At 47.5% G+C, this 26152-nt stretch overlaps 1 protein-coding gene across 4 annotated transcripts; it reads right to left on the reverse strand.

The window, feature by feature from the left end:
* Window positions 1-638: 638 nt before the first annotated feature.
* LOC125721833 (uncharacterized) lies at window positions 639-25686 on the reverse strand. Of its 4 annotated transcripts, none has more exons than XM_048997958.1 (6): window positions 25543-25686; window positions 21809-21876; window positions 21184-21471; window positions 20887-20925; window positions 20413-20475; window positions 639-2005 (listed from the first exon to the last, which is right to left on the reverse strand). In XM_048997958.1, exons 1-6 carry the CDS (start codon window positions 25596-25598, stop codon window positions 1860-1862), a joined length of 660 nt encoding a protein of 219 aa, XP_048853915.1. In that variant the 5' UTR covers window positions 25599-25686; the 3' UTR covers window positions 639-1859. The 4 variants fall into 4 exon arrangements, 3 of the variants coding, with proteins under 3 accessions (XP_048853915.1, XP_048853916.1, XP_048853918.1); XM_048997959.1 differs by lacking the exons at window positions 20413-20475; window positions 20887-20925; window positions 21184-21471; window positions 21809-21876; window positions 25543-25686 and adding exons at window positions 2535-2597; window positions 4536-4574; window positions 4829-5116; window positions 5487-5554; window positions 8954-9072 and having other exon boundaries at window positions 640-2005; XM_048997961.1 differs by lacking the exons at window positions 20413-20475; window positions 20887-20925; window positions 21184-21471; window positions 21809-21876; window positions 25543-25686 and adding exons at window positions 2535-2597; window positions 4536-4574; window positions 4829-5116; window positions 8954-9051 and having other exon boundaries at window positions 640-2005.
* Between the last annotated feature and the right edge of the window lie 466 nt (window positions 25687-26152).

The following is a 26152-nucleotide window of genomic DNA, read 5'->3' on the forward strand; positions in this document are numbered from 1 at the left end:
CATAAAGTGATAATATGCATGCAAATATATTTGAATTTTTTCACATCATGTTTTGTTAAAAACAAAACATGCCTGATACACATACTGACCTATGACTGACTGACCACATTTGATTGATTTATGAATTTTTTCAATCACTCTGCTCAGTGTGAGCTTGGTTTGGTCCTTGTGGGTCACTTTTTTGGATGTTTTGGGATTAGATCTGCAATTGCATTTAGCCATAGAGCTCAATGAAGTGAAATGTGCAAAAATAAACAAATGTGCTAAAATGCATTTGATCAATGTTTGTCGAACACAAAAGCATTTTTAATATGATCAACAGTGTGGCTTCCAGTGCCGAGACGACTGTCTAACCCCTCCTGCCTCATGTACATATCATGTCACTGACAGATAAGCTGTGGACTGTCAAAAATTCACAAATCAGACAGGTGATTATCAGCCTGGTCTCACCTCTTTATATGGTCAAGTTTTTAAATTCACTCTTAAATAAAAAGGCAAATATAATATTTGCAGATTTCAGGGCAGGGAATGATGGCATCTGAATTCACAAATAGCAAGCAATGAAATGACACCATTTACTAATGTACCCCTTACAGCACTTTAGAGATAATGTAGTTAATCCTCTTAAGACAAATCAGGAGTCGGAAGTCACTTGTGTAGAATTCCACAGTCAGTCTTTTATTGCATTCATGTAGGTTACATTCAAGACTGGACACTTGTCCAATGTCCCAGTGGTCAGTAACACTGATTTTTATACAAGCATCAAAACCAGCCAAGGACATTACAATAGAGACCCAGGCAAGACGCCCTAAATTACTGTGAGAATTCAGGTGTTTCCTCAATAATCAACAGCAGCAGTCTTTGGCAATTTCAGCTGGCAACATGTTGCTTAGCTATATAAACCATATTGTATTCTTTGGGCTTCAACATACTGGCTGAGTTGTATAAGGCACATTCATACTAACATACGGAAACGTTGAGGTTAACATAAGGTGCAGTTGAGAAAATGAAAACTAACACTGAGTTTGTTTACATCTTCACAACACTGTGCTGATTACATTCACTCACAGTATTAAATAATAAATAAAAACTAACAATAAAAGGACAACCCTCACATGCTTGTATGCATGCCTGACAACATTGGGACATGTTCCTATCGATACGATAGATGGTGGCCTGGATAATTTCATTTACACCAAAGCAGTTTGCAGAAACTGTCTGCAGAGTCAATAGCTACAGACCTCTTGCCAGAAAACCAGACGTAGTCAGACACATTCAGGCTCTCTGTACAACCTGAATCTGATCTCTAATGCTGGACCGACATCAACACATTACACATTACAGCTCTTGGGAACCTAAATCAGCTCATAAGTCAATCAACATCCTGGTCAAAAGTAGATAAACGTCATTAATGCTAAGAGGAAACTACAGTAAGAAAGTATACAGAATAGAAAGACGTATACAGTGCAAAACAGTACAAACAATGAACGAGTAAAAACCTGCTGGTCCCTGAAAATGCCTTCTCTTCTAACCCTTCTGTTGGGGGGCAGCGTGTGGGCTAAACCAAATGTCGGTTCAAACCCAGCCTCAGCACGTCTGCGGGTCCTTAAGCAAGGCCTTTAACCCCCAGCTCCCACGGCGCCCCAAGAGGTGGCGGCCCTTCATGGACAACTTACTTTAACAGAGCAAGTTGAGGTAGGTTTAAAAAGACAATTAGCTAAAGGCGGTCCAACAAAATATTAAGGTGTGTGACTTTTTTTGGCCAGCAGTGCATGTAATATTACTGTCACATGTCAGACTCGTTCAGCACGACTTCATTATTAAAACGGAGAAATTCCAGGAGATGGTGTGAAATTGGCCTACACATCATTCCTTTGCCGGTTCCCTCTTATGGACAGCTTCCTAGCATTTGCCATGATCACAGCAAATACAGCAATCAGAATGATTACAGCAATCAGAGCAATCACAGCAGTCCAATTTACTGGGTGTCCACTTGAAGGGATCTCTGTCGGATGAAGAGAAATAACTGTAAATACATTTACATTTGAACATAACACCTTCAATCAGTCTCAGGTCATGGTGAAACATCCAGCAGAGTCACATCACTGAGTCAACAGCCCAAACAAGAGCAGCTGCCCAACTGACCCTTTACTGTTAAATACCTCCCTCAATGGTACAACAGCAGTGCCCCATTTCGCTCAGAGCCACACCCTTAACTTCCCTGTCCACTGCCCCCTGAACATCCAGTCAATCACAGTATTAAACATTCTCTATAATGTCTAATAACACAGGAGGCCCACAGTGTGGTGACTGTCTGCTGTAAACTGCAGGTACTGGGCGGCTCTGCACAGCCAGCATGACACTGACATCTTCACCCTCAGCCTGCAAAGAGCCGCTCGCTCTACACAGCCCTGTGTCCCCTCTGATCCCGCGTTAGTCATTAAACAACTGGCATCACTCGTAACTGAAGGATCAGAGAATGTAGGATTCACTCTGGGGCAGAAGCATGTTTATCACACAGGGTACAAACTCACCTGGAGGGTTTTCATCAGGAACTTCTTTGTCTTTGTCTTCATACGGTTTGCAAACAAGATTCTCTGGTTGTGGATGGAAGAGAGAAACAAAAATCAGCTGGTTCTGAACCAAATAAGAAACAGTGACACAGTCATCATCTCCATGCACTGGTGATGCATTAGCATATTACACACAGACACACATTCACTGTCCTACTATGCCCACTAGTCCCACTAAGACCAGAAATTGGCATGTGGAATAAATTTCAGGTTTATTATCAAACCTGATGCACGCAAATATATACACAGTCTCCCCTTGGGTAGCTATCGTATAAATGTGCGTACGTGTTTAAGCCTGAGATCCTGCCCAGTAGCCTCCCACAAAAAACCATGAACAGTCAATGCGAATGAACTGCATGCTCAGGTAATACGCAGATTGGACCTTTTTAGGAAAGTCCAATGATGGAGACTGTAAATAAGAGAGAGAAATTTTGTACAGAGTTAGAGGTCCTCCCGTCAGAGGTAAAGGCACGACAAAATGTTATATTCGAGGGTCTAAGTACAGGGATCACACACAAGAAAACGTGTGTTGATTGGCAAGACGTCGCCACTGCAGTGAAGTCTGTAAGCGCTACAAAACACCCGGAAAATAAAGGTGGTCAGATCTGACAATATAGGTAAAGAAATGACTTGCTGCACACAGGGCCAGTGTGACTAATTGTTGAGACAAACCCACATCTAAAATAGGGGATTCCCAGTTATGCAGTTCTGTGTCATAGCATTCGGGAGACACCGATGTGCGAGATTCAAAATGAATGGATCATGAGGGAACCCAGGCCACAGAGCTACTGTGTGTGTCAATGTCACGTCGGCATCACAGATCACTTGTGCATTAATAGAATTAAATGGCTTTTAATTGACAAAGCTTCATTAGCACTAGTTGCCCTTATAGCAATGAGAGTGCAGACAGTTGCCCTGATAGCATTAGCATGGAAATCACAGCACTTAGTTTTTACATTTGCCTGTTCACCCAACGTGTAGGGAAACACGATGTAGCACCATGCCAGTCTGGTTACTCCATCCAGCACAGAAGGCATGGAGGACCTGAGGTTTGGGTGGGATTTGGCTGATCTGTCTGCTAGGTACCTCTGGTAGGTGCCTGTTGCCAGAAAGCCAACCGTAGTCAGAGCCTGTATGTGAACCAGTACAGCCTGAGTTTGAGCAGCTGGTCTCTAATGCTGGACCAACATCAGAACATTATAATAGAAGAATGAGTCTTGGGAGCCTAAATCGGCTCATAAGCCACATAAGTCAGTCATCATCATGGTCAAAAGAGGAAGATAAAGTTCATCAATGCCAAGAGGAAATTCTTCTGTATATACAGTAGCAACAAGGTATATAGAATAGACAAACAGTGACCGAGTACAAATCTAAAAATAATCTTGCTGGTCCCTGAAAACTCCTTTTCTTCTAATCCTTCCATTTATGGTGTCACTTGAAGAACGACATTATGCCGTATCACACTGCCATGACTGTAGGGTATTTATGTGGATATACACTATGTTGCCAAAAGTATTGGGACACCCCTCCAAATCATTGAATTCAGGTGTTCCAATCACTTCCATAGCCACAGGTGTTTAAAACCAAGCATCTAGGCATGCAGACTGCTTCTACCAACATTTACGAAAGAATGGGTCATTTTTGGGAGCTCAGGGAATTTAAGCGTGGTACGGTGATTGGATGCCAGCTGTGCAATAAGTACATTTGTGGAATTTCCTCACTACTAAATATTCCATAGTCAACTGTTAGTGGTATTATAACAAAGTGGAAGCAACTGGCAACAACAGCAACTCAGTCATGAAGTGGTAGGTCATGTAAAATCACAGAGCAGGGACAACGCATCTATAACATAATTCAGGCCCCAGGCCTATTAATGGGTGCATCATGTCCAACAGGCCTGATTTCAGCATGAGAACTGCCTCAATTACAGAGTAAAACAGAGTAAAGTAAACCTGCACAAACCTTTAGATGGGGTCTCTGCATCCCTTTGCTTCCGGCCTCCTACAGACACACAGGAACACAAACAGCAGAGTCAGTCTGAGTCTCAGAGCTACAGCAGTGTGTGTGAAACACAAGATGACCAAGGGGGCCTGGGAAGAGAGAGGAGCTGCAGAGGGGGGTCCCTACTGCTCTCATCTTCTGGGTGAGGGCTCTGCTCAAGCAGGGCAGGGAGGCCGGCTGAGCTGGAGGAGGCTTTGCCCCACAGAGACGGGGTCTCCTGATGTTTAAGGTGGCCGGTCAGAGGGTTTACTTACCTTCAACAGAAAGGCGAATCCTCTGCATCACAGCACCATTGATCAGGCACTTATAACACCCCGCATCCTGGAGTCGGGCATCATTAATGACCAAAGAGAAATTGTTCTGTCGGATGGATCCAAGCCGAGTTCGGTTTATGAAGGGGGGATGTTCACACAAAGTCCCATTTTTAAACGAAGAGACAGTGATGAGCCCAAAAATCCACAACACTTGCACTTGATTGGTGTCTTTATCGGTTCCTCCATCACAGGGCAGTGCGACAGTCTTTCCAGGAGAAACATCTACAACTGATTAACATACAGAACATACTCATTAAAATATCAGTATTATAATTATCCATAATTCTAGCTCTCCACTCTGATTGGTCCATTCATTATGCCTGGGGTCTTTGTCCTAATTACGTATCACAGCTTAAATTCAGCACAATCAGTATCATCACACAGAGCAGCTACAGCATAAGCAGGCAGCTAAGTTACAGGAACACAGTGAGAGACCCGACTGCCCCTTATAATGGGGGGGGGGGGGGGGGAGGGGGAGGGGAATTTTACAGCCGACACCCATGTCAGACACTCACACCATCATATAATTCATAAAACAGATCAGAATTAACATATACAGCTAATTAGCCCACAGAGTCAGTGTGAGGCGTCTACTCACATAAGACAATGCGGAAGGCAGCAGGGAGATGCTGTATAAGGCAGAGGAGCAGAAGTCTGACCACCCACCTGTAGCCGGAGATGATCGAGATGATAGAGGTCAAGACTGACACGTATAAAGGACATTAACAATATTAAAAACTGAGATTCCCTGTCTGCAGTCTCCATCCTCAGGGTCTGACCTCTAACATTTAAACATTACGAAAATCTCATCCTGACCAACAGTATTAATGTGTATTTATAACCCAAGTTAATATCAAGTCTTGATCACTGACTTGATTATAAATCCGTTCTTAGAAACTAGCAAAACACTAACAGCTACGGATGTACGGTACATCATTTAACACGTCAGTATTTGTTATAAATCAAGATATATTGGTATCTGTCCGATGGATCAATATGGGCTGATATTGCTGACTGACATGTGAACTTTATAAATAGTGAACGTTAGCAGCACCAGAGCTGAGTACAGAACTACTACAATAACAGATCATTACATTGGCTTTTTGCATAGTAGAGGATGAGGGATTTTATTGGCTCATTCACCAGCCTCAAGAAATGAGGAACAAGATGCCCCCATCTCCCCAGGATCGATCACCAGGTCTGATAATACGAGACAAAATCACGTCCCATGTGGGATCAAAATGGGTCACAGTTTTTTAATTTACAACACAGGAAGATCCTGTAGATTTTAGCGGCGTGTAGCTCTGTGGGCTAAGCCTCTGTGCCCGTGATCAGAAGGTCGTTGGTTTGAGACCTGGCCTTGGCATAACCATCACATGTCTGGGGCCCTTAAGCAAGGCCCTTAACCCTCAGTCCCAGTGGTGCCGCACATTGGCAGACCCTGCACTGTCCCCCCCCCCCACCCCCCCAAGCTATGGAGTACAAGATGAGGTAGGTGAAGAGAAGCACTGCAATGTAGCTGTACTTGTGCCAATGGCAAATAAAAGCTTTATCTTAAGAGACGAGGTGGGAAATCTGCTCAGAGAGGTCTCAATGTACCAGCCAGTAAGACCGTTTTAAATTCATCATAAAATTAATCTTTAGTTTTACACAGAATAAAGTTTAAGCATCGACGCCTCACCGCCTGGCAAGAGTCTCAGAGGGTAGTTGGTAATCGGCGATATTAGACAAAAGAAATACCGGTTATTGTCATGCCCGGCTCGTCCGCTCCTCGTGTGTGCCACGCCCCCTGATTACCCACGTGTGTTTCCCGGATTGTACCCAGCTGTGTCCGTTTGCTTTCAATCAGTCTTGTGTATTTAAGTCCTGGTCTTACCTGTTTGCCTTGTCTGTCATTGATGTTTGTTCGCGTGAGATCCCCGTTGTGGAATAAACCCCAGTTTACCCCGACTTCCGCCTGCTTTCTGCCCGTTCGCCACGCACGATCGCCGCTCTGCCCGCGATCGCGAGCGTTCCCGTGACAGGTTATCAGTACCCTGTCAAATTTTGTCATCATTATTTACAACCATAGATTACAGATCAGTTCCCACTGCAAATCAAAAGCCAGTATATCTGTAAATTTCAACACACATAATGAAGTATGGGGGCGGTATGGTGGTGCAGTGGTTAGCACTGTTGCCTCACACCTCTGGGACCTGGGTTCGAATCTCCGCCTGGGTCACAGCGAGGATACTAAACAGTCAGACAGACCCGCATAGTCCCGTAACAGGATGGAGATTGTTAATTGTAGGTCTGACAGGTCAGTAGATGTAGGACAGAACAGGACTGGTTTGGGTGAGATAGTCTGAGTAGTAGGTAGAAATTAGGATGGAGATGGTTTTAGTGTAGGCGTAACAGGTCAGTAGATGTCGGACAGAATGCAGAACCCTCTGGTGGAGTGCCCGAGCCCAAAAGAATGTGTGGCTTCTGTCAGATGTAGTAGTATGTAGAAATTGGCACCTGCCTACCTAACGTGGCAAGTCTACATCTTGCAGGTTAAGCTTAGTTTATAGTACCCGTGTGAATATAAGCTGCCTTAAATATTAATAACAACTGCTTATTTGAAGGATTACTGCATAAAGTCAGCAGTAATATCATGCTTTTCTTTTTTGTAAGCTGATCTTTTAGACATGAGAAGGCCTGAAAAGGTGGAATAGCATTTATGAAACAGAGCACTGACTCCACCTGGTGGCCAATTTATTTAAAAAAAATATCCCAAAATCTGCAGTACACACCGCCTATGTTATAAATTAACTCTGATGATAATAATAATAATAATAATAAATCATAATAATCATAATAATAATACTGAGTCAAATGGCAGGAAATTAAAAATCTGGAGTCAGATGAAGGGAACGGTAACAATTTTTTGAAGGTTTTATAGGAAATAAGGACATTCCAGCTGAATTTGCTAAGGTGGGTCTTAGACGTATATGGACAGTGGCTGTAGCGCCCCCGTTTGACCGATTGGCACCAAAGTTGGAGGGTCTGTCTGTGGGCCAGTGCTACATTAGTGGGTCAAATTTGGTGAGAATCGACTGAAGCCAGTATATCTGTACATTTCAACACACATTATGAAATAGAGCACTGACTCCACCTAGTGGCCAATTTATAAAAAAAAATCCAAAAATCTGCAGTACACAATGCCTATGTTATAAATGAACTCTGATAATAATAATAATAATAATAAAATAATAATAAAGAGTCAAATGGCAGGAAAATCACAGGCAATTAAAAATCTGGAGTCAGATGAAGGGAAATGTAACAATTTTTTGAAGGTTTTATAGGAAATAAGGACATTTTAGCTGAATTTGCTAAGGTGGGTCTAAGACATGGACAGTGGCTGTAGTGCCCCCGTTTGACCGATTGGCACCAAAGTTGGAGGGTCTGTCTGTGGGCCAGTGCTACATTAGTGGGTCAAATTTGGTGAGAATTGACCGAAGCCTGCCTGAGATTTAGCTGTTTGATTGAAATGGGTATGGAAATGGTGCAGGCTGGGTGTGGCTGGTGGCCATATTATACAGACAGGTCAAGTTTTTTTATGAATCATCCACAAAGGCTTGCTACCAGAATCACCTAGTTAGGGTGCAGTTGGGGCAGTTTTTAGTTGTAGCGCTCTCTATTGACGAAATGCTGCCCGCCTTATAGCGAATGCTGTATCGAAGGCTCACTGCGGCATGCTGTGGAAACTGGGCTACAAAGCCGTTTCATAGCCGGTGTTACGGAGATCGGATGGCAACGTTATTCATATCATGCCGAAATATAAAGAAAAGTTTCAACAAGAAGCTCCAGTCACCAGAGAAGTAAAAGCGCTGGTCTGCGACAAGACAATACAAGACAAAACGATGATTAAAAACAAAACTCCCATTAACACTTAAATGGCTGCTGAAGAAACATTGGAACATGTAACATTACAGTACAACTGTGCCCAACACGTCGCAAACTGCAGATGTGCGGAAAGGCTCGATAGGTAGTATTGATACATAATACCGGCTGACATACAGGAATGAAAAAGCAGACACTCACCCTCGACCGTGGTGCTCTGTGCTATACATCCGTCCAGTAATCCGCTCTCGCTCGCTGCTGTTCGATCTGTGGTCACTCTGCACACCATTACCGTGGGCTGTGCATAATATCGGACGGATATGAGCTCCCGCGGCGGATGAGCGTACGTACGCCCGCCCCTTCTCTCTCTCTCTCTCCCCCTGGAGGTGCAGTGGTTAGCGCTGTTGCCTCACACCTCTGGGACCCGGGTTCGAGTCTTCGCCTGGGTCACATGTGTGTGGAGTTTGCATGTTCTCCCCATGTCGTCGTGGGGTTTCCTCCGGGTACTAATTGGCTAATTGGAGTTGCTAAATTGCCCGTAGGTGTGCATGTGTAAGTGAATGGTGTGTGAGTGTGCCCTGCGATGGGTTGGTGCCCCATCCTGGGTTGTTCCCTGCCTCGTGCCCATTGCTTTCGGGATAGGCTCCGGACCCCCCAACACTGAATAGGACAAGTGATTACTGAAGATCCTTAGATCAAAGCTGTTGTATTAGTATTTTTATTCTCTTCATTACTTATTAGACCAATGAGAGCGACATTTCAGCTCAGTGTCCAACTCTATGCAGCACATATCTGAAGGTGACAGTTAAGCATATGTTGCCGAGCACCAGGTTGCATCACTGAGGGCTTCACCTCGCCAACCAGCACCAGCTCCCTGACCCATCGAGCCCAGCAGCACCTGCACACTCTATGATGAAAAATAACAAATAACACACTCTGCAGATCCTACTGTGTGAGACCCCCCCCCCAATCATGGATGAATGAACAACTTTTCTTCATTGCTTTAAATTTTCAAGAAATTCAAACTTGGCCATATTCTCGTCCAGTCTGCTGCATAAGCTGCCTGAGGCAGCAGACGTGGTTGGCTGGACCTGCCTCATGACCACTTCTGTTCTTCGGCTTGCTGCCTTGTCCCTGGGGGTGCCTCTTCCCCCCTGTGTTATCGTATGGCCTTTCTGAATCTGAGCTGCATCTACGTTATCAGTGTAACAAGTCATCTTAATAATGATGCTTAATTAATAAGAAAACGATTGAAAACGTTATGTCTAACGAACAGTATTATACGTTGTCCAGAGATGTTTAATTAAGAAACTTACCTTCGACCATAAGAGATGGCAACCAAACCTGAAGAGCGAATTTAATCAGACTCTGGCGCCGTCCCAAAAGATACTTCAGCAGGGCAGCAAGATGGGGGAAGTAAAAAAAAATGCACTTCATTTTTAAAGGTCATGACTTGTCAAACCTAGTCCGCTACTACGCATGCACATGGTTACAACTTCTGCTGACGGTTACGATATATGTACGGCATCGTGTCACATTTCATCCTTTATTGATTTTTGTTGCCAGCAGGATGTTTGAATGCTAGAGGAGAGACGCAGAAGTTACCGTTAGAGAACGTCGACAGCGAGAGGAAAGAGAATATTTAACGGATAATGATGGAAACATTCGACTTTTAGTCCGCTTTAAAAGATTTTATTTCGCACAGGGCATTTATGCCCAATGTGCTTCAGAAAGAGCGACGTAAGATACGGCGTATGGCCGTCAATTTTACAGTCAAAGGTGACATTACTTTAATGTTTTTCTCCATGTGCTAAATGAAATAATCATTATGTATTACACCCATCTCCATGTGCTGTGGAGCTCCAGTTACTTAAACTGACCCGCTGACATTGTGTTTGATGACCTCTTATCAAAAGGGGAACTTGGTAAAAGGGGAGAGGCTTGGTAAGTGATGCAGTGCCCCCCCCCCCCTCCCCCCCCCCGGAGTGATGGGCACAGGAGTGGATGCCCCTTGCCCATCCCCCCTCCCCCGTCTACTGCCAGTTGTATGAAATATCCATTTCTTTGTGTGCACATAAAGTGCACATTTCCTGTTATTAAAATAGCTAATTTGGGGATTAAAGTATATAGAATGAGACAATTAACCTTAATATTTCAAAGGTCTTCACAGCATTTTTGCATTGTAATGAAATTAGTGCAGTGGTTAGCGCTGTTGCCTCACACCTCTGGGACCCGGGCTCAAGTCTCCGCCTGGGTCACATGTGTGTGGAGTTTGCATGTTCTCCCCATGTCGTCGTGGGGTTTCCTCCAGGTACTCCGGTTTCCCCCCACAGTCCAAAAACATGCTGAAGCCAATTGGAATTACTAAATTGCCATTAGGAGTGTGTGTGAGTGTGCCATGTGATGGGCTCACCCCCCATCTTGCGTTGTTCCCTGCCTTGCTCCCATAGCTTCCGAGATAGGCTCCGGACTCCCTGTGACCCAGAAGGATAAATGATTTGGAAAATAAATGGATGGATGAAATTAGCACAGGCTGCATAAACAGCATATTTTTCTATCAACAAATGTTGACCAAAAACTCTGTAAAATAAAACATTCGACTCTACTGTCACCTTCTGGTGTTACAGGGTACTGCAATGAATTAACAAATCGACACAATGGTTGGGGGCGGGACAGGGGTGCGGTGGCGTCACGGTACTCCGGTTTCTCCCCCACAGTCCAAAAACCCGCTGAGGTTCATTGCAGTTACCGATTTTTGCACTGACAACTCATTGCTGCCAGTCCCTGACTTTAAGTCTTCAATCCACATGCACTTTACATGTTGTTCACTGATTACATACTGTAAAAAAAATATTTTGGTACGTTATGTTGATGTTCTGTGCACTTTATAGTTCGTCCCGTCCTGTATTGTTTGTCCAATGCACGCAAGGGACAGTGGGAAACGTAATCTCCATCTTTATATGGCTAGTACATGTAAAGGAATTGACAAAACTCTCTGACTCTGACTTGTCTGTAGGTGTACTTGTATGAGCAAATTGTGTGTAGGAGTACAAGAGCATAGCACCAAATTTTGGGGCCCCACACACATTAAGCCCAAGCCCCCCTTTCATACCTACCCCCCCTTTCCCTCTTATTCTCCCTCAAAACCCCTCCCAAGAAAATAAAGGCATGGAGAAATACATATTATTCAATTTTTTCAATTCAATTTATTTTTATATAGCGCTTTTCACAACAAAGTTGCCCCAATGCGCTTTACAGGAGTGTGTTGCGGAACATCCTTAACAGAGATAACGGCAGAACACAGAAACAGTGAAAATGGACAAATGAAAGAGAAAGTCAGATGACAGCGGAGGAGAGGAACCAAAAACCCCCAACGGGGAGAAAAAAAAAACCTCTGGGGGTCCAAGGTCAACTGGCAGCCCAACCCCCCTGGGCATGCTAACATTACTGGATGAAGGTAGAGAAGTAGCCGGATTGTTTGCTGAGAGCAAGGTGTGAACTGTGATCCGGTCCTAGTTAAAGTCCATCAGTGAGACAGTCCTGCACATAGGCCTATGTCGGGTGGCTGGATGGAAGCTGCACCGACATCGTCATAGATCGCAGTCTCATCTGTGATGGCACCCTTCCGTAGACCCTGATGGCAGCTCAGAAGGTGCCCCCTCGGGCACCCTCCAGACGTGAAAATATTATGTATTTAATATGCTATATTTAGTCATTTCTGCAGTTCTGCTTACAATTGAATCTCTTTGCGTCTGACAGATTGTCTGGCTTTAGTCCTACGTCTTCTGTCAAATAATCCTCTATATTCTTCTCTCTTGGGTTATTTTCCTGCATTGTCTTTTTCACGCACCATGTATCACACGGCCGAAAGTAGAGAAATGCAACCATTAACATTAACAACACAACAAGGGCTATTTACAATTGCACGTGGGGCATGGTGGGGAATGGTGGGGCATGCTGGGACATACGCCCCACCCGTGCTACACTGCCCCCTCCTCAGAGGTCGACCGTCCCGGCGACCACCACCCCCAGTCCCCACCTCAGTTCTGATACGAGTCCCGGGATCCTGCTGGCAGCCGATGACCTCCGATGACGGGGCAGGTCACTCCCTGAGCACTGGCGTGGCTAGCTGCTGGCTGGCGCCAACCCTTCTTCTGTGCCTTCAGGGCTCCTAGCACAGCTTCCAGGAGGTCCACACCCAGCGACTCCCACAGCCAGGCTGCCTTCTTCAGCGACAACCAGCGCAAGGGGTTGCTGGAGCCTTCCAGCAGTGCGGGCCCCTCCTGGCCTCGGCCCTTCTCCCTACCCTGCTTAGGAGGGTCCAGGCGTTGTGGGGCGGGCGGCCCTGCACAGCAGCTCCCACTCCAGTCGCGGCCCCGTAATGCTGCCTCAGCCTGGCATGCCTGTCAGTCGCGCTCCTGCTCCCAGCTGGCCAGAGAACCCGGTTCCACTTAAATGGCCAGGTTATCCCACCAATAGATTTCTCTTTCCAAATGGCATCGGCATATTCCGGGACGAGAATGCCAAGATTCATCGGGCTCAGAAAAGACATGGGGCTTCATGTAGCCGTGGTTGTTGCAGCAAAGCAAGCCTCATAGGAACAGCTACTCAGAATGGCTGGAGAAACTTCCAGAGATCTGTTCTGAGCAAAGTGGTGCACAAACTCCAATAGGGCTGGAAAAAATGATCAAGCCTGCAATGCTACCACATCCAGGATGAGCTCTCGGTAGTGGATGGACTGCTTTTAAAACAGGACTGGATAGTGGTGCCGACAGCGATGGGAGGTGACATGCTTACCAGGGGACATGAAGGGCCTTTGGGGGCAGAGAAGTCGAAGAGCACGTCAAGCACTCTGCAGGCCACACATGAATTATGATATTGATCAGATGGTCGGTGAATGTGCCAAACGTCAGCAATATTACTACAAAAAGCGAAAGGAGCCGAATCATCGCAGAACTTCCTTGGAGGACCTGGGAGAAGGTCAGACCTGACATTCAGCTACAGGCCAAAGAATATTTGTTAGCCGTAGATTACCTATGAAATTACCCAGAAACGGCATTAATAACTAGCACTTCATCCGGCAGCATGATTACCCTGTAGTCACTGTTAACTGGGCTTGGAGTACCTCTCGCAGTATAGTGTCTAATAACCACCGTTTACCAGCTATGGATCTCAGGCATCTGCTCCTAGTTATGAGTTTGAACACATGACCTCCAGACCTCCCTGTCCACTGGCCAATGGAAAAGTGGTTCAAACTGTCATCAAGACAGGAGAACCAGTCGGAAGAGCATATCTTGGAGCTGAGGGGGAAGCATCTGAAGGAAACCCAATACGATGGATGCATACGGCCTTCACGCATAGAGTCCACTCTGGGCATCTTAACATTTAGTATGTTTTCACAGCATATTTCACGGTGAGCTGGACTTCTCTCCAGCGACTTTTCTCCCACACCTCTGCAAAACGACTTTTATCTCCAATTGCTTCAGCCGATATGGATAACGATACTTGAATATTCAGTTCTTGAATGTTACTCTTAGCCAGCACATTTAAATTTGATATGTTGGTCACTCTGGCCCATGGAAGACAATTAATTACTCTCTATGCTCACGTAAATTGGAATCACCGATTACTACAGCTTTTTCACTGGGCCTCTCAGTGGGTGTTTCACTCAATGGGAAGAATGTTTTTTGGGAACGCAAATCGTGGAATGATGCCCAGGGGAATAGCTAGGCATTCTGTGCCCCCTTTATATTACACAATTTTATAATTTTATGTATTCAAGGGCCCCTGTAAAGTGCTGGGGTCCCTGAATCTGTCAGGGTGTCCATGCCGCTCCCACGGCCCTGATGATGCCGATGTACATTTGCATTATTTTTATTATGACTGCACTGCCCTGTCGTCACACGTTCACCTTGATGCGAAGTGTCTGCTGCTCTATACTGTCATACTGCGTCATACTGTCCAGACATATCGAGCTGTTCGAAATTTTAAAAAGTAACACTGTTTCGGCATTTCGAAATCTTGGCAATTAAATTCGGCGAGTGAGGTGGCGTGTCCTGGCTAATTTTGTCGTAACGATCTCCATACACCTCAGCATGCCATAGCACTGCAACAGTTCAATAAATACAAAATTCTCAATTTAAGTTCTATGCAGTCAAACATGTACTTTTAACAGTGACCAGAAAGTACAAAGTGTAAAGTTAGTGTTGACAGTTTTAAGCAGCTGTATTGTATTAGTGGTATTGTACGTATTAAACACAGAATATATATTTCACAGTATATTGCGTTTTTTTTATAAATATGTATTATTGCACATTGTAAACAGAATCTGCATGTTACATTGGTAAGTAGTCTGAGAGCACTGGGGTAAAAACTGTTCCTGGCTGTGTGTGTGCGGATTGACTGAAGGCAGGAAAGAGAAAAGTGGCAGTCCTGGATTGCTGGGAGTGGTGTGCCGATGATCTTGCCAGCCATTTCCGTCACTTTTTGTACTGCACATACTCAGGACAAGTGACTGGGATTTAGACTGATCAATCAGAAACTGACAAATCAGATCATAACCCCAGGTTCATGTGGATACTTACAGCTGGAATCCGGCTCCAAAAGATACCAGAGTAGAGATCTGGTTCAGGACAGTACAACATAAATTACCATGAACTAGAATGGAATATAAAATGTTTATTTTTATTTATAAATATATATATATATATATATATATATATATATATATATATTTTAAGAAACACCCTGTCACGATCGGGGTGCAGCGAGCGCGGCGATCGTGCGTGTAAGGAGCAATGAGCAGGCAGACAGGCGAATACGGGGCAAAACGGGAGTTTACTGGGGAACCAGGGACCAGGAAACAGCTCACGCTTACAAACATTAGGAAACATCAATGACGGACCACGCTAACAGGTAAGACCAGGACTTAAAACCAGACAAGACTAATCAAAGTAATCAGATACAGCGGGGTACAATCAGGGAAATACACGTGGGAAGGCAGGGGGCGTGGCACACACGAGGAGCGGACGAGCCGGGCATGACAGAGCCCCCCCCCAAAGGCGCGCTTCACCGGGCGCGCCCAGGAGGAGGCGACGAACGGGACGAGGGGACCAAGACCTGAAAAAACAAAACCCAAAACCAAGAACAAGAGACCGGGAATTAAACAGAGAGACAGAACAGGCACAAAGACAGGACCAGGGACAAAACCTGACAGAGGACGGGGAACACGGACCGACAGAGAAAGAGAGGGGACACAGAAGGAACCGGCGGGACACAAGGGCCAGGAGTGAACAGAGGGCACAGAGGAGGACGGGTAGCAAAGACAGGAGGAATACGAGGAGCAGAGACGGGCGGAACGAAGGGACGAGCAGAAAACGAAGGGACAGAGACAGGCGGGACAAAGGCAGGGGCATAGGGAGACAAGGAGGGGGAACCAAGGGGAGCCCGAGGGAGACCCAGCGGGCGACGGGCGGCAGCCGGAGGGGCCGCAGGCGGCCGGGAGGCCGGAGCCGGAGGGGACCTCGGAGGGGCCGAGGAGGCAGGGCGAGGGACCCGCGGAGGGGCCAGGGAGGGAGCACCAGGGAAGGGGACGAGGGAGCTGGAAGGGGCCAGGGCGAAGGCCCGAAGGAGGGGGGAGCCGCAGCAGGCGGCGACGTCCGGTGGAGGGCCGGAGGTAGGGGCCCCGCAGGCGACCGAGGAGCCGCCGTCGGGGAACCCCCAGGCGACCGACCAGGCACCGGAGGGGGGAGCGAGGCAGGGCGACGAGGCATCGGAGGGGGACCCGCAGGCGACAGCCGACCCGGAGGGCCAGGACCCGCAGGCGCCAACCGAGCCCCAGCGCAGGCGAGGCAGGGCGAGCCAGGGGGCAGGGCGGGCGGGACCCCAGCCCTGCGTCTGTGTCCCCTTCCCCTGCGGGACACAGACAGGCCGACCCTAGGTCGGGGTCGACGCTGCCGGGGCGAGGGATCAGGGCCAGGGACAGGAGCGGGGCCAGGGACAGGAGCGGGCGCCTCTGGAGCTGCTGCAGGGCGGTCAGGGACAGGAACACGGTCAGGGACAGGAGTGGAAGTCTGGGGGGGCGCCTGCCCGAGAGCTGCAGCAGGCGGCTGCAGAGGGGGCGCCTGGACAGGAACAGGAGCACGGTCAGGAACAGGAGCTGGCTGCAGTGGGGGCGCCGGCCCGGGAGCTGCAGCAGGCGGCTGCAGAGGGGGCGCCGGCCCGGGAGCTGCAGCAGGCGGAGGGAGCGCCGGGACAGGAACCGGAGCGCGGTCAGGAACAGGAGCGCGGTCAGGAACAGGAGCTGGCTGCAGTGGGGGCGCCTGCCCGGGGGCTGCAGCAGGTGGCTGCAGTGGGGGCGCCTGCCCGGGAGCTGCAGCAGGCGGCTGCAGAGGGGGCGCCTCTGCAGGAACTGGAGCGCGGTCAGGAACGGGAGCGCGGTCAGGAACGGGAGCTGGCTGCAGTGGGGGCGCCTGCCCGGGAGCTGCAGCAGGTGGCTGCAGTGGGGGCGCCTGCCCGGGAGCTGCAGCAGGCGGCTGCAGAGGGGGCGCCTCTGCAGGAACTGGAGCGCGGTCAGGAACAGGAGCGCGGTCAGGGACTGGAGCGCGGTCAGGGACTGGAGCGCGGTCAGGGACTGGAGCGCGGTCAGGGACTGGAGCTGCAGGCAATTGCTGTGGGGGCGCTCGCCCGGGAACTGCAGGGGACTGCAGCGGGGGCACCTCAGGAGCGGCTGCAGCAGGGCGGTCAGGGACAGGAGCGCAGTCAGGGACAGGAGCGCGGTCAGGGACAGGAGCGCGGTCAGGGACTGGAGCGCGGTCAGGGACTGGAGCGCGGTCAGGGACTGGAGCGCGGTCAGGGACTGGAGCGCAGTCAGGGACAGGAGCTGCAGCAGGCGGCTGCAGTGGGGGCGCCTGCCCGGGAGCTGCAGGTTGCTGCAGTGGGGGCGCCGGCCCGGGAGCTGCAGGTTGCTGCAGTGGGGGCGCCGGCCCGGGAGCTGCAGGTTGCTGCAGTGGGGGCGCCGGCCCGGGAGCTGCAGGTGGCTGCAGTGGGGGCGCCTGCCCGGGAGCTGCAGGTTGCTGCAGTGGGGGCGCCTGCCCGGGAGCTGCAGGTTGCTGCAGTGGGGGCGCCTGCCCGGGAGCTGCAGGTTGCTGCAGTGGGGGCGCCTGCCCGGGAGCTGCAGCAGGCAGCGAAGGCGGCTGCGCAGGCGGCGGCAGCGGCGAAGGCGGCTGCGCAGGCGGCGGCAGCGGCGAAGGCGGCTGCGCAGGCGGCGGCAGCGGCGAAAGCGGCAATGGCGGCTGCACGGGAGCGGGGTCCGCGGGCGGCAGGAGCGGAGGGAGCTCCTCAGGTCCGGCCGTTGCAGCGAGCAGCGGAGGGAGGTCCTCTGTACCGGCGATCGCCGGTCTCCTTCTCCCTCGCTGGCGCCTAGCGGTGGCGGGAGGCGGCGCGACGTCCGTAAAAACGGACGGCGGAAGAAAGGCCTCCGGCTCCGGGTAAGGGTAGAGGAAGGGCTCCTCGTCCTCGTCCTCACTGGAGAACCAGTATTTCCACACGGGATCGGGGTCGCGTGTGGTCAGCCTCCGGGCTGGAGGTAGGGCGGGTACTTCCCTTTCGTCCCCTGTCGGGAGCCAAAGCCTGGAGAGCGAGCAGGCGCCGAGACGGATCGTCTCCTGCGGGACTCTCCTCCTCCCTGTCCGCTTCTTTTTGTGGTCCGTCATTCTGTCACGATCGGGGTGCAGCGAGCGCGGCGATCGTGCGTGTAAGGAGCAATGAGCAGGCAGACAGGCGAATACGGGGCAAAACGGGAGTTTACTGGGGAACCAGGGACCAGGAAACAGCTCACGCTTACAAACATTAGGAAACATCAATGACGGACCACGCTAACAGGTAAGACCAGGACTTAAAACCAGACAAGACTAATCAAAGTAATCAGATACAGCGGGGTACAATCAGGGAAATACACGTGGGAAGGCAGGGGGCGTGGCACACACGAGGAGCGGACGAGCCGGGCATGACACACCCTGGCTAATTTTGTCATATATATTATATTTTATATTATATGTGTGTAAGTAAACTGCTATAGGAGAAAATATTGCACAGCGGGTAACAGATACCTAAAGAAAAAGCAACAACTATAGCTTAATGCAGGATAAAAAAAAAGTCATAAAATTACATTTACAGTGCTGTGCAAAAGTCTCAGGCAGTGAAATTAACAGTTGAAATAAAACAAAAAGCTATATGTAACAAAGAAAAAATAGAAAACCTAATGTACCTTCCGACGGCTGCATTAACGCCTCCTCAGGGTCACCCCAGCCATTCATGTGTTAAGTTTCAGCACCAGCTCAATTAACATAACATGCAAATGAACTGCATGTTCAGGTAATACTGTATTTATTGTCATGTTGGCATCACTGTCATACCTGTATATCTGCATATCAGTCGCTGAGTGCCTTTAAGAGGTTATAAAGCTATTATCCTTCCCATGTAGTACCTGTGCTTTAACATAATTAAATGGCTTTAATCAATTGAGCACAGTAATACCATGGTCAGTAAACCATTTACCAGTGGTTTTGGCACTGTGAGCAGGTGCCAGGTCGTGCTGAAAAATGAAATCTTCATCTCCATAAAGCTTTTCAGCAGATGGAAGCATGAAGTGCTCCAAAATCTCCTGATAGCAAGCTCTGATCCTGCCCTTGATAAAACACAGTGGACCAACACCAGCAGCTGACATGGCACCCCAGACCATCACTGACTGTGGGTACTTGACACTGGACTTCAGGCATTTTGGCATTTCCCTCTCCCCAGTCTTCCTCCAGACTCTGGCACCTTGATTTCTGAATGACATGCAAAATTTGCTTTCATCCGAAAAAATTACTTTGGACCACTGAGCAACAGTCCAGTGCTGCTTCTCTGTAGCCCAGGTCAGGCGCTTCTGTCATTCGGAAATCAAAATGAGGTCAGAGACTCATTCAAGTTTTCAGCAGGTGTCGGATCGGCCTGCAGTTCATTCCTTTGTCGGTTCATCAGTCTAATGCATAGACTCTTATTGCTGTGATTACCGTGATTGATAACAGCAGAACAGTCTGTTTCATTGAGGGCTCACTTGAAGGGGTCCCTAAAAAAGTCCCTGCAGAACGAAGAAAAATAATTGTCAATACATTTCCATATGGACATAACACCTTCAATCTCAGGTCTCAGTCTCAGGTCTTGGTGAAACATCCAGTAGAGTCACATCACTGAGCAAACAGCCCAAATTAGAGCAGCTGCCCAACTGACCCTTTACTGTTAAAGGCCTTCCTCAATGGTACGACAGCAGGCCACCATGCCACTCAGATCCACACCCTAAGCCACCCCACCCGCTGTCCCCTGAACACCCAATAAAACACAGTACTAAACATTCTCTATAACGTCTAATAACACAGGAGGCCCACAGTGTGGTGACTGTCTGCTGTAAACTGCAGGTACTGGGCGGCTCTGCACAGCCAGCATGACACTGACATCTTCACCCTCAGCCTGCAAAGAGCCGCTCGCTCTACACAGCCCTGTGTCCCCTCTGATCCCGTGTTAGTCATTAAACAACTGGCATCACTCGTAACTGCAGGATCAGAGAATGTAGGATTCACTCTGGGGCAGAAGCATGTTTATCACACAGGGTATAAACTCACCTGGAGGGTTTTCATCAGGAACTTCTTTGTCTTTGTCTTCATACGGTTTGCAAACAAGATTCCCTGTGGAGGGAAAAGAAACAAAATTAGCTGAATGCTAGAATGGGTCACTCTCAGGAGCTCAGTGAATTCAAGCGTGGTACCGCGATAGGATGCCACCTGTGTAATAAGTCCATTCTTGAAATTTCCTCGCTACTAAATATTCCACAGTCAACTGATAGTGGCATTATAACAAAGTGGAAGCAACTGGGAACAACAGCAACTCAGTCATGAAGTGGTAGGTCATGTAAAATCACTGAGCTGGGGCAACACATCTACAGTGTAATATAATTCAGGCCTCAGGCCTCCTGTGATCAGGCCTGTCAGACAGACAGGAGGCCTATTAATGGGTGCATCATGTCCAACAGGCCTGACATCAGCATGAGAACTGCCTCAATTACAGAGTAAAACAGAGTAAAGTAAACCTGCACAAACCTTTAGATGAGGTCTCTGCATCCCTTTGCTTCCGGCCTCCTACAGACACACAGGAACACAAACAGCAGAGTCAGTCTGAGTCTGAGTCTCAGAGCTAGAGCAGTGTGTGTGAAACACAAGATGACCAGGGGGGCTGGGAGGAGAGAGGAGCTGCAGAGGGGGGTCCCTACTGCTCTAATCTTCTGGGTGAGGGCTCTGCTCAACAGGGCAGGGAGGCAGGCTGAGCTGGAGGAGGCTTTGCCCCACAGGGACGGGGTCACCTGAGGTCTGAGGTGGCCGGTCAGAGGGTTTACTTACCTCCAACAGAAAGGTGATTCCACTGCGTTATTGCTCCATTGATCAGACACTTATACCACCCTCCATCCTGCAGTCTGGCATCATTAATGACCAAAGAGAAATTATTCTGTTGGATGGATCCAAGCTGAGTCCGATTTACAAAGTCAGGATGTTCACACAAAGTCCCATTTTTAAACGAAGAGACAGTCATGCCTTTAGACTCCCACACCACCTCAACTTCATTGGTGTCATTAACTGCAGGTCCATCACAGGGCAGTGTGGCAGTCGCTCCAGGAGAAACAGCTACAACTGATTAACACACAGAACAAAGTCATTAAAAGATCAGTATTATAATTACCCATAATTCCAGCCCTCCACACTGATTGGCCCATTCATTATGCCTGGGGTCTTTGTCCTAATTACGTATCACAGCACAATCAGTATCATCACACAGAGCAGCTACAGTATAACCAGGCAGCTAAGTTACAGGAACACAGTGAGAGACCCGACCGCCCCCTATAATGGGGGGGATTTTACAGGTGACACCCATGTCAGACACTTACACCATCATATAATTCATAAAACAGATCAGAATTAACATGTACAGCTAATTAGCCCACAGAGTCAGTGTGAGGCGTCTACTCACATAAGTCAGTGCCGAAGGCAGCAGGGAGATGCTGTATAAGGCAGAGGAGCAGAAGTCTGACCACCCATCTGTAGCTAGAGAAGATCGAGATGATAGAGGTCAGGACTGACGCGTATAAAGGACATTAACAATATTAAAAACTGAGATTCCCTGTCTGCAGTCTCCATCCTCAGGGTCTGACCTCTAACATTTAAACACTAACAGCTACGGATGTACGGTACATCGTTTAACATGTCAGTATTTGTTATAAATCAAGATATACTGGTATTTGTCCGATGGATCAATATGGGCTGATATTGCTGACTGATTTGTGAACTTTATAAATAGTGAACGTTAGCAGCACCAGAGCTGAGTACAGAACTACTACAATAACAGATCATTACATTGGCTTTTTGCATAGTAGAGGATGAGGGATTTTATTGGCTCATTCACCAGCCTCAAGAAATGAGGAACAAGATGCCCCCACCTCCCCAGGATCGATCACCAGGTCTGATAATACGAGACAAAATCACCTCCCATGTGGGATCAAAATGGGACACAGTTTAATTTACAACACGGGAAGATCCTGTAAAATTTGGCGGCGTGTAGCTCAGTGGGTTAAGCCTCTGTGCCCGTGATCAGAAGGTCGTCGGTTTAAACCCTGGCCGTGGAATAACTATCACATGTCTGTGGACCCTCGGACGAGGCCCTTAACCCTCAACCCCAGTGGTGCCGCACATTAGCAGACCCTGCACTGTCACCCCGAAGCTATTAAGTACAAGATGAGGTAAGTGAAGAGAAGCATTGCAATGTAGCTGTACTTGTGCCAATGGTAAATAAAGGATTTATCATTAATTACGAGACGAGGTGGAAAATCTGCTTAAAGAGGTCTCAAAGTACCAGCCAGTAAGACCGTTTTAAATTCATCATAAAATTAATCTTTAGTTTTACACAGAATAAAGTTTAAGCATCGACGCCTCACCGTCTCAGAGGGTAGTTAGTAATCGCCGATATTAGACGAAAGAAATACCGGTTATCAGTACCCTGTCAAATTTTCTCATCATTATTTACAACCATAGATTATGGATCAGTTTCCACTGCAGATCAAAAGCCAGTATCTGTAAATTTCAACACTATTTTCACTACAAATTTTCAAACAAATTTAACTACGTTATGAAATAGAGCACTGACTCCACCTGGTGGCCAATTTATTTAAAAAAAAAATCCAAAAATCTGCAGTACACACCACCTATGTTATAAATGAACTCTGATAATGATGATAATAATAATAATAATAAGTCAAATGGCAGGAAAATCACAGGCAATTAAAAATCTGGAGTCAGATGAAGGGAAAGGTAATTTTTTGAAGGTTTTATAGGAAATAAGGACATTTCAGCTGAATTTGCTAAGGCGGGTCTTAGACGTATATGGACAGTGACTGTAGCGCCCCCGTTTGACCGATTGGCACCAAAGTTGGAGGGTCTGTCTGTGGGCCAGTGCTACATTAGTCGGTCAAATTTGGTGAGAATCGACTGAATCCTGCCTTAGATTTAGCTGTTTGATTGAAATGGGCTTATAAATGGTGCAGGTTGGGTGTGGCTGGTGGCCATATTATACAGACAGGTCAAGTTTTTTTATGAATCATCCACAAAGGCAATGTCCTGATTGACTTGCTACCAGAATCACCTAGTTGGGGTGCAGATTGTTGGAGTTATAGGAATATGTCATTTATTCAGTTTTTAAATATCACAAGAGAATGCAAATGACTGTCATTAAACAAACATGACTCACAGAACTTGCAGTACAAAGGATTTTGACCAGTAATATGTCAGTGGAACAGAATGAGGAAAATGTCAGTTTCACTGGTTTTGCAGGTTTAGAGACACATGTTACATTGCTGTAGTGCCCCCGTTTGACAGATTTGGAGGGCCTATCCCCACTACTGTCCTACAGGATGTGTCCAAGTTTGGTAGTGATTGGCTGAGGCAGGCCAGAGATACAGCTGTCTGATTAAAATGGGCGTGGCAGCTGTATGGTTTGGCTGTCGCTGGTGGCCGTATCTTACAGAAAGGTTAGGATTTTTTTTTATATAATGATTTATTAAGCTTGTCTTCTGATTTGAATGATACCATATTTATGCAGGTTGGGTGAAAATTCTAGGAGGCTAACAAAAAGTCATGTTTTTAGACTCCTACAAAATAGGCAAAGGGGGAAAGATGTAGGACGAAGTTCTGTATGGCAATGAATTTGCCATGAGCCAGTGCATTGGCTGTGTAACAAATCTCAATTTTATCCGTAACAGTTCAGGTGAAATAAGCAGAAATGCAAAACATGTCGCTGTAGCGCCCCCATGTGGCCGATTGGGGTGTCCTTAGCAGGGTAGGCTAAGGGTCTGGAGACAAATGTACCAGCCCGTTTTGGTTCAGATTGACAGGCTTAACAATAGCCAAAGGCCTGTCAAAATGCTGCTTGATTTTGATTGGCCGATGGTGGCAAGGATTTTATGACTAATGACTGTCATTATACATGGCTGATCTCAGGCTTGGTAGTAGTACATATCTGCCAAATTTCAGTTGCATTAGTCACGGCAGTCAGGAGATATTGGTAGTTTTTAGTTGTAGCGCCCCCTATTGACGAAATGCGGCCCGCCTTATATCGAATGGTGTAGGGAGGCAGGATTTCAAATTTTGGTTAAGGTAGGCTAAGGCAGGGCGAAGTTAGTCAGAGTTAGTCGTCAGACGGTATAGGAACTTAAGGCAAAAGTAGGATTTGTAAATTATGCAAATTAGCAAAAAATCTAATTAGGCGGAACTTCAGAGTCCAAACGTCAAGTTGGTAGGGCAAGGCTGTCTGTATCTGCAGAAAAAAAAAATTCGATTGTAGGACAAACTGGGCAGGAGATATCGACCGAAACGTGTTGGGGGGCGCTACGGCTGACAGGGTTGGGTCGGATGATCTGAGTAGTGTGTAGGAATTGACATCATCCTACCAAGTTCTGTCGGTCTAGCACTTGCAGTTTTAGTGCAGGAAAATAAATAATAATAATAATAATAATAATAAAAGAGAAAAATCCTCAAAAAACAACAAGGTTCCATAGCACTTCGTGCTTGGACCCTTAAATATGTCTATTTATATAAAATCCCCCTAGCCCAAGAAAAGTTTGTTCTCTCTCACTCCTGCTTGCCTCATGCGGAACAGCTCTCAGCCAGATGCCTGCTCGTTTCCTCACCGCGTTCAGTGTCAGGATTTGCAAGAATCACACTATTTGCTTAGTGCGACTGCAAACACCCCGGCGCAGCGCAGCGCTCATCGCGGCGGAGGACGCAAAAGTTACTGCAAATCTTTTACCAACACGTCACTTGACCAGAGCCAGAAAACAGCGGCTCCCTGCGGCATGCCGTGGAATCTGGGCTACAAAGCCGTTTCATAACTGGTGTTACGGAGATCGGATGGCAACGTTATTTATCTCATGCCGAAATATAAAGAAAAGTTTCGACAAGAAGCTCCAGTCACCAGAGAAGTAAAAGCGCTGGTCTGCGACAAGACAATACGACAAGACAAAACGGTGATTATAAACAGAACTCCCATTAACACTTAAATAGCTGCTGAAGAAACATTGGAACACGTAACATTACAGTACAACTGTGCCCAACACGTCGTGACAAAGTGGAGCTGCAGGTGCGCGGAAAGGCTCGATAGGTAGTATTGGTACATAATACCGGCTGACATACAGGAATGAAAAAGCAGACACTCACCCTCGACCGTGGTGCTCTCTGCTATACATCCGTCCAGTAATCCGCTCTCGCTCCATGACTGCGGCCGCTGCTGTTTGATCCGTGGTCGCTCTGCTCACACCATCACCGCGGGCTGTGCATAATGCCTGACGGATACGAGGTGCAAGCGCCGAAGGCTGCTACGCCCGCCCTCAGCCAGGTTTTCATCCAGCTTTAACGGAGCATTACCGCCACCGTCTGGCCTGTACAGTACGCTACCCCCCCCCCCCCCCCCAACAGGGAGAGAAAACTGGACAGTAAAAAATAAATAAATGATTATGAAAATACATAAATAAATAAAATATAAACTTAGTCTCATATCGTTCCACGAACGCAGTTCAGTTTTAACTAATGTGACGCTCTTTTCTTGACTGGGGTTCGTTAGGCTTCGAGGTTTATTTAGGAATGAGGCCGGAGACTGTATATGGATGTATATATATATATATATTTACTCCCCTGATCTAAAATAACAAGAACATATATAGCTCCGCTCAGCGCTACGCATTTCCCGCTGCTTTTCTTCTCCCCTCTCCTGCGCCAACTCTCTCCTTTTATTTCCTCCGTCACCTCATCTCACCCCCGCGCTCCATCC

The sequence above is a fragment of the Brienomyrus brachyistius genome, unplaced genomic scaffold (assembly GCF_023856365.1).
Source record: "Brienomyrus brachyistius isolate T26 unplaced genomic scaffold, BBRACH_0.4 scaffold35, whole genome shotgun sequence".
In the NCBI taxonomy this organism is placed as follows: domain Eukaryota; kingdom Metazoa; phylum Chordata; class Actinopteri; order Osteoglossiformes; family Mormyridae; genus Brienomyrus; species Brienomyrus brachyistius.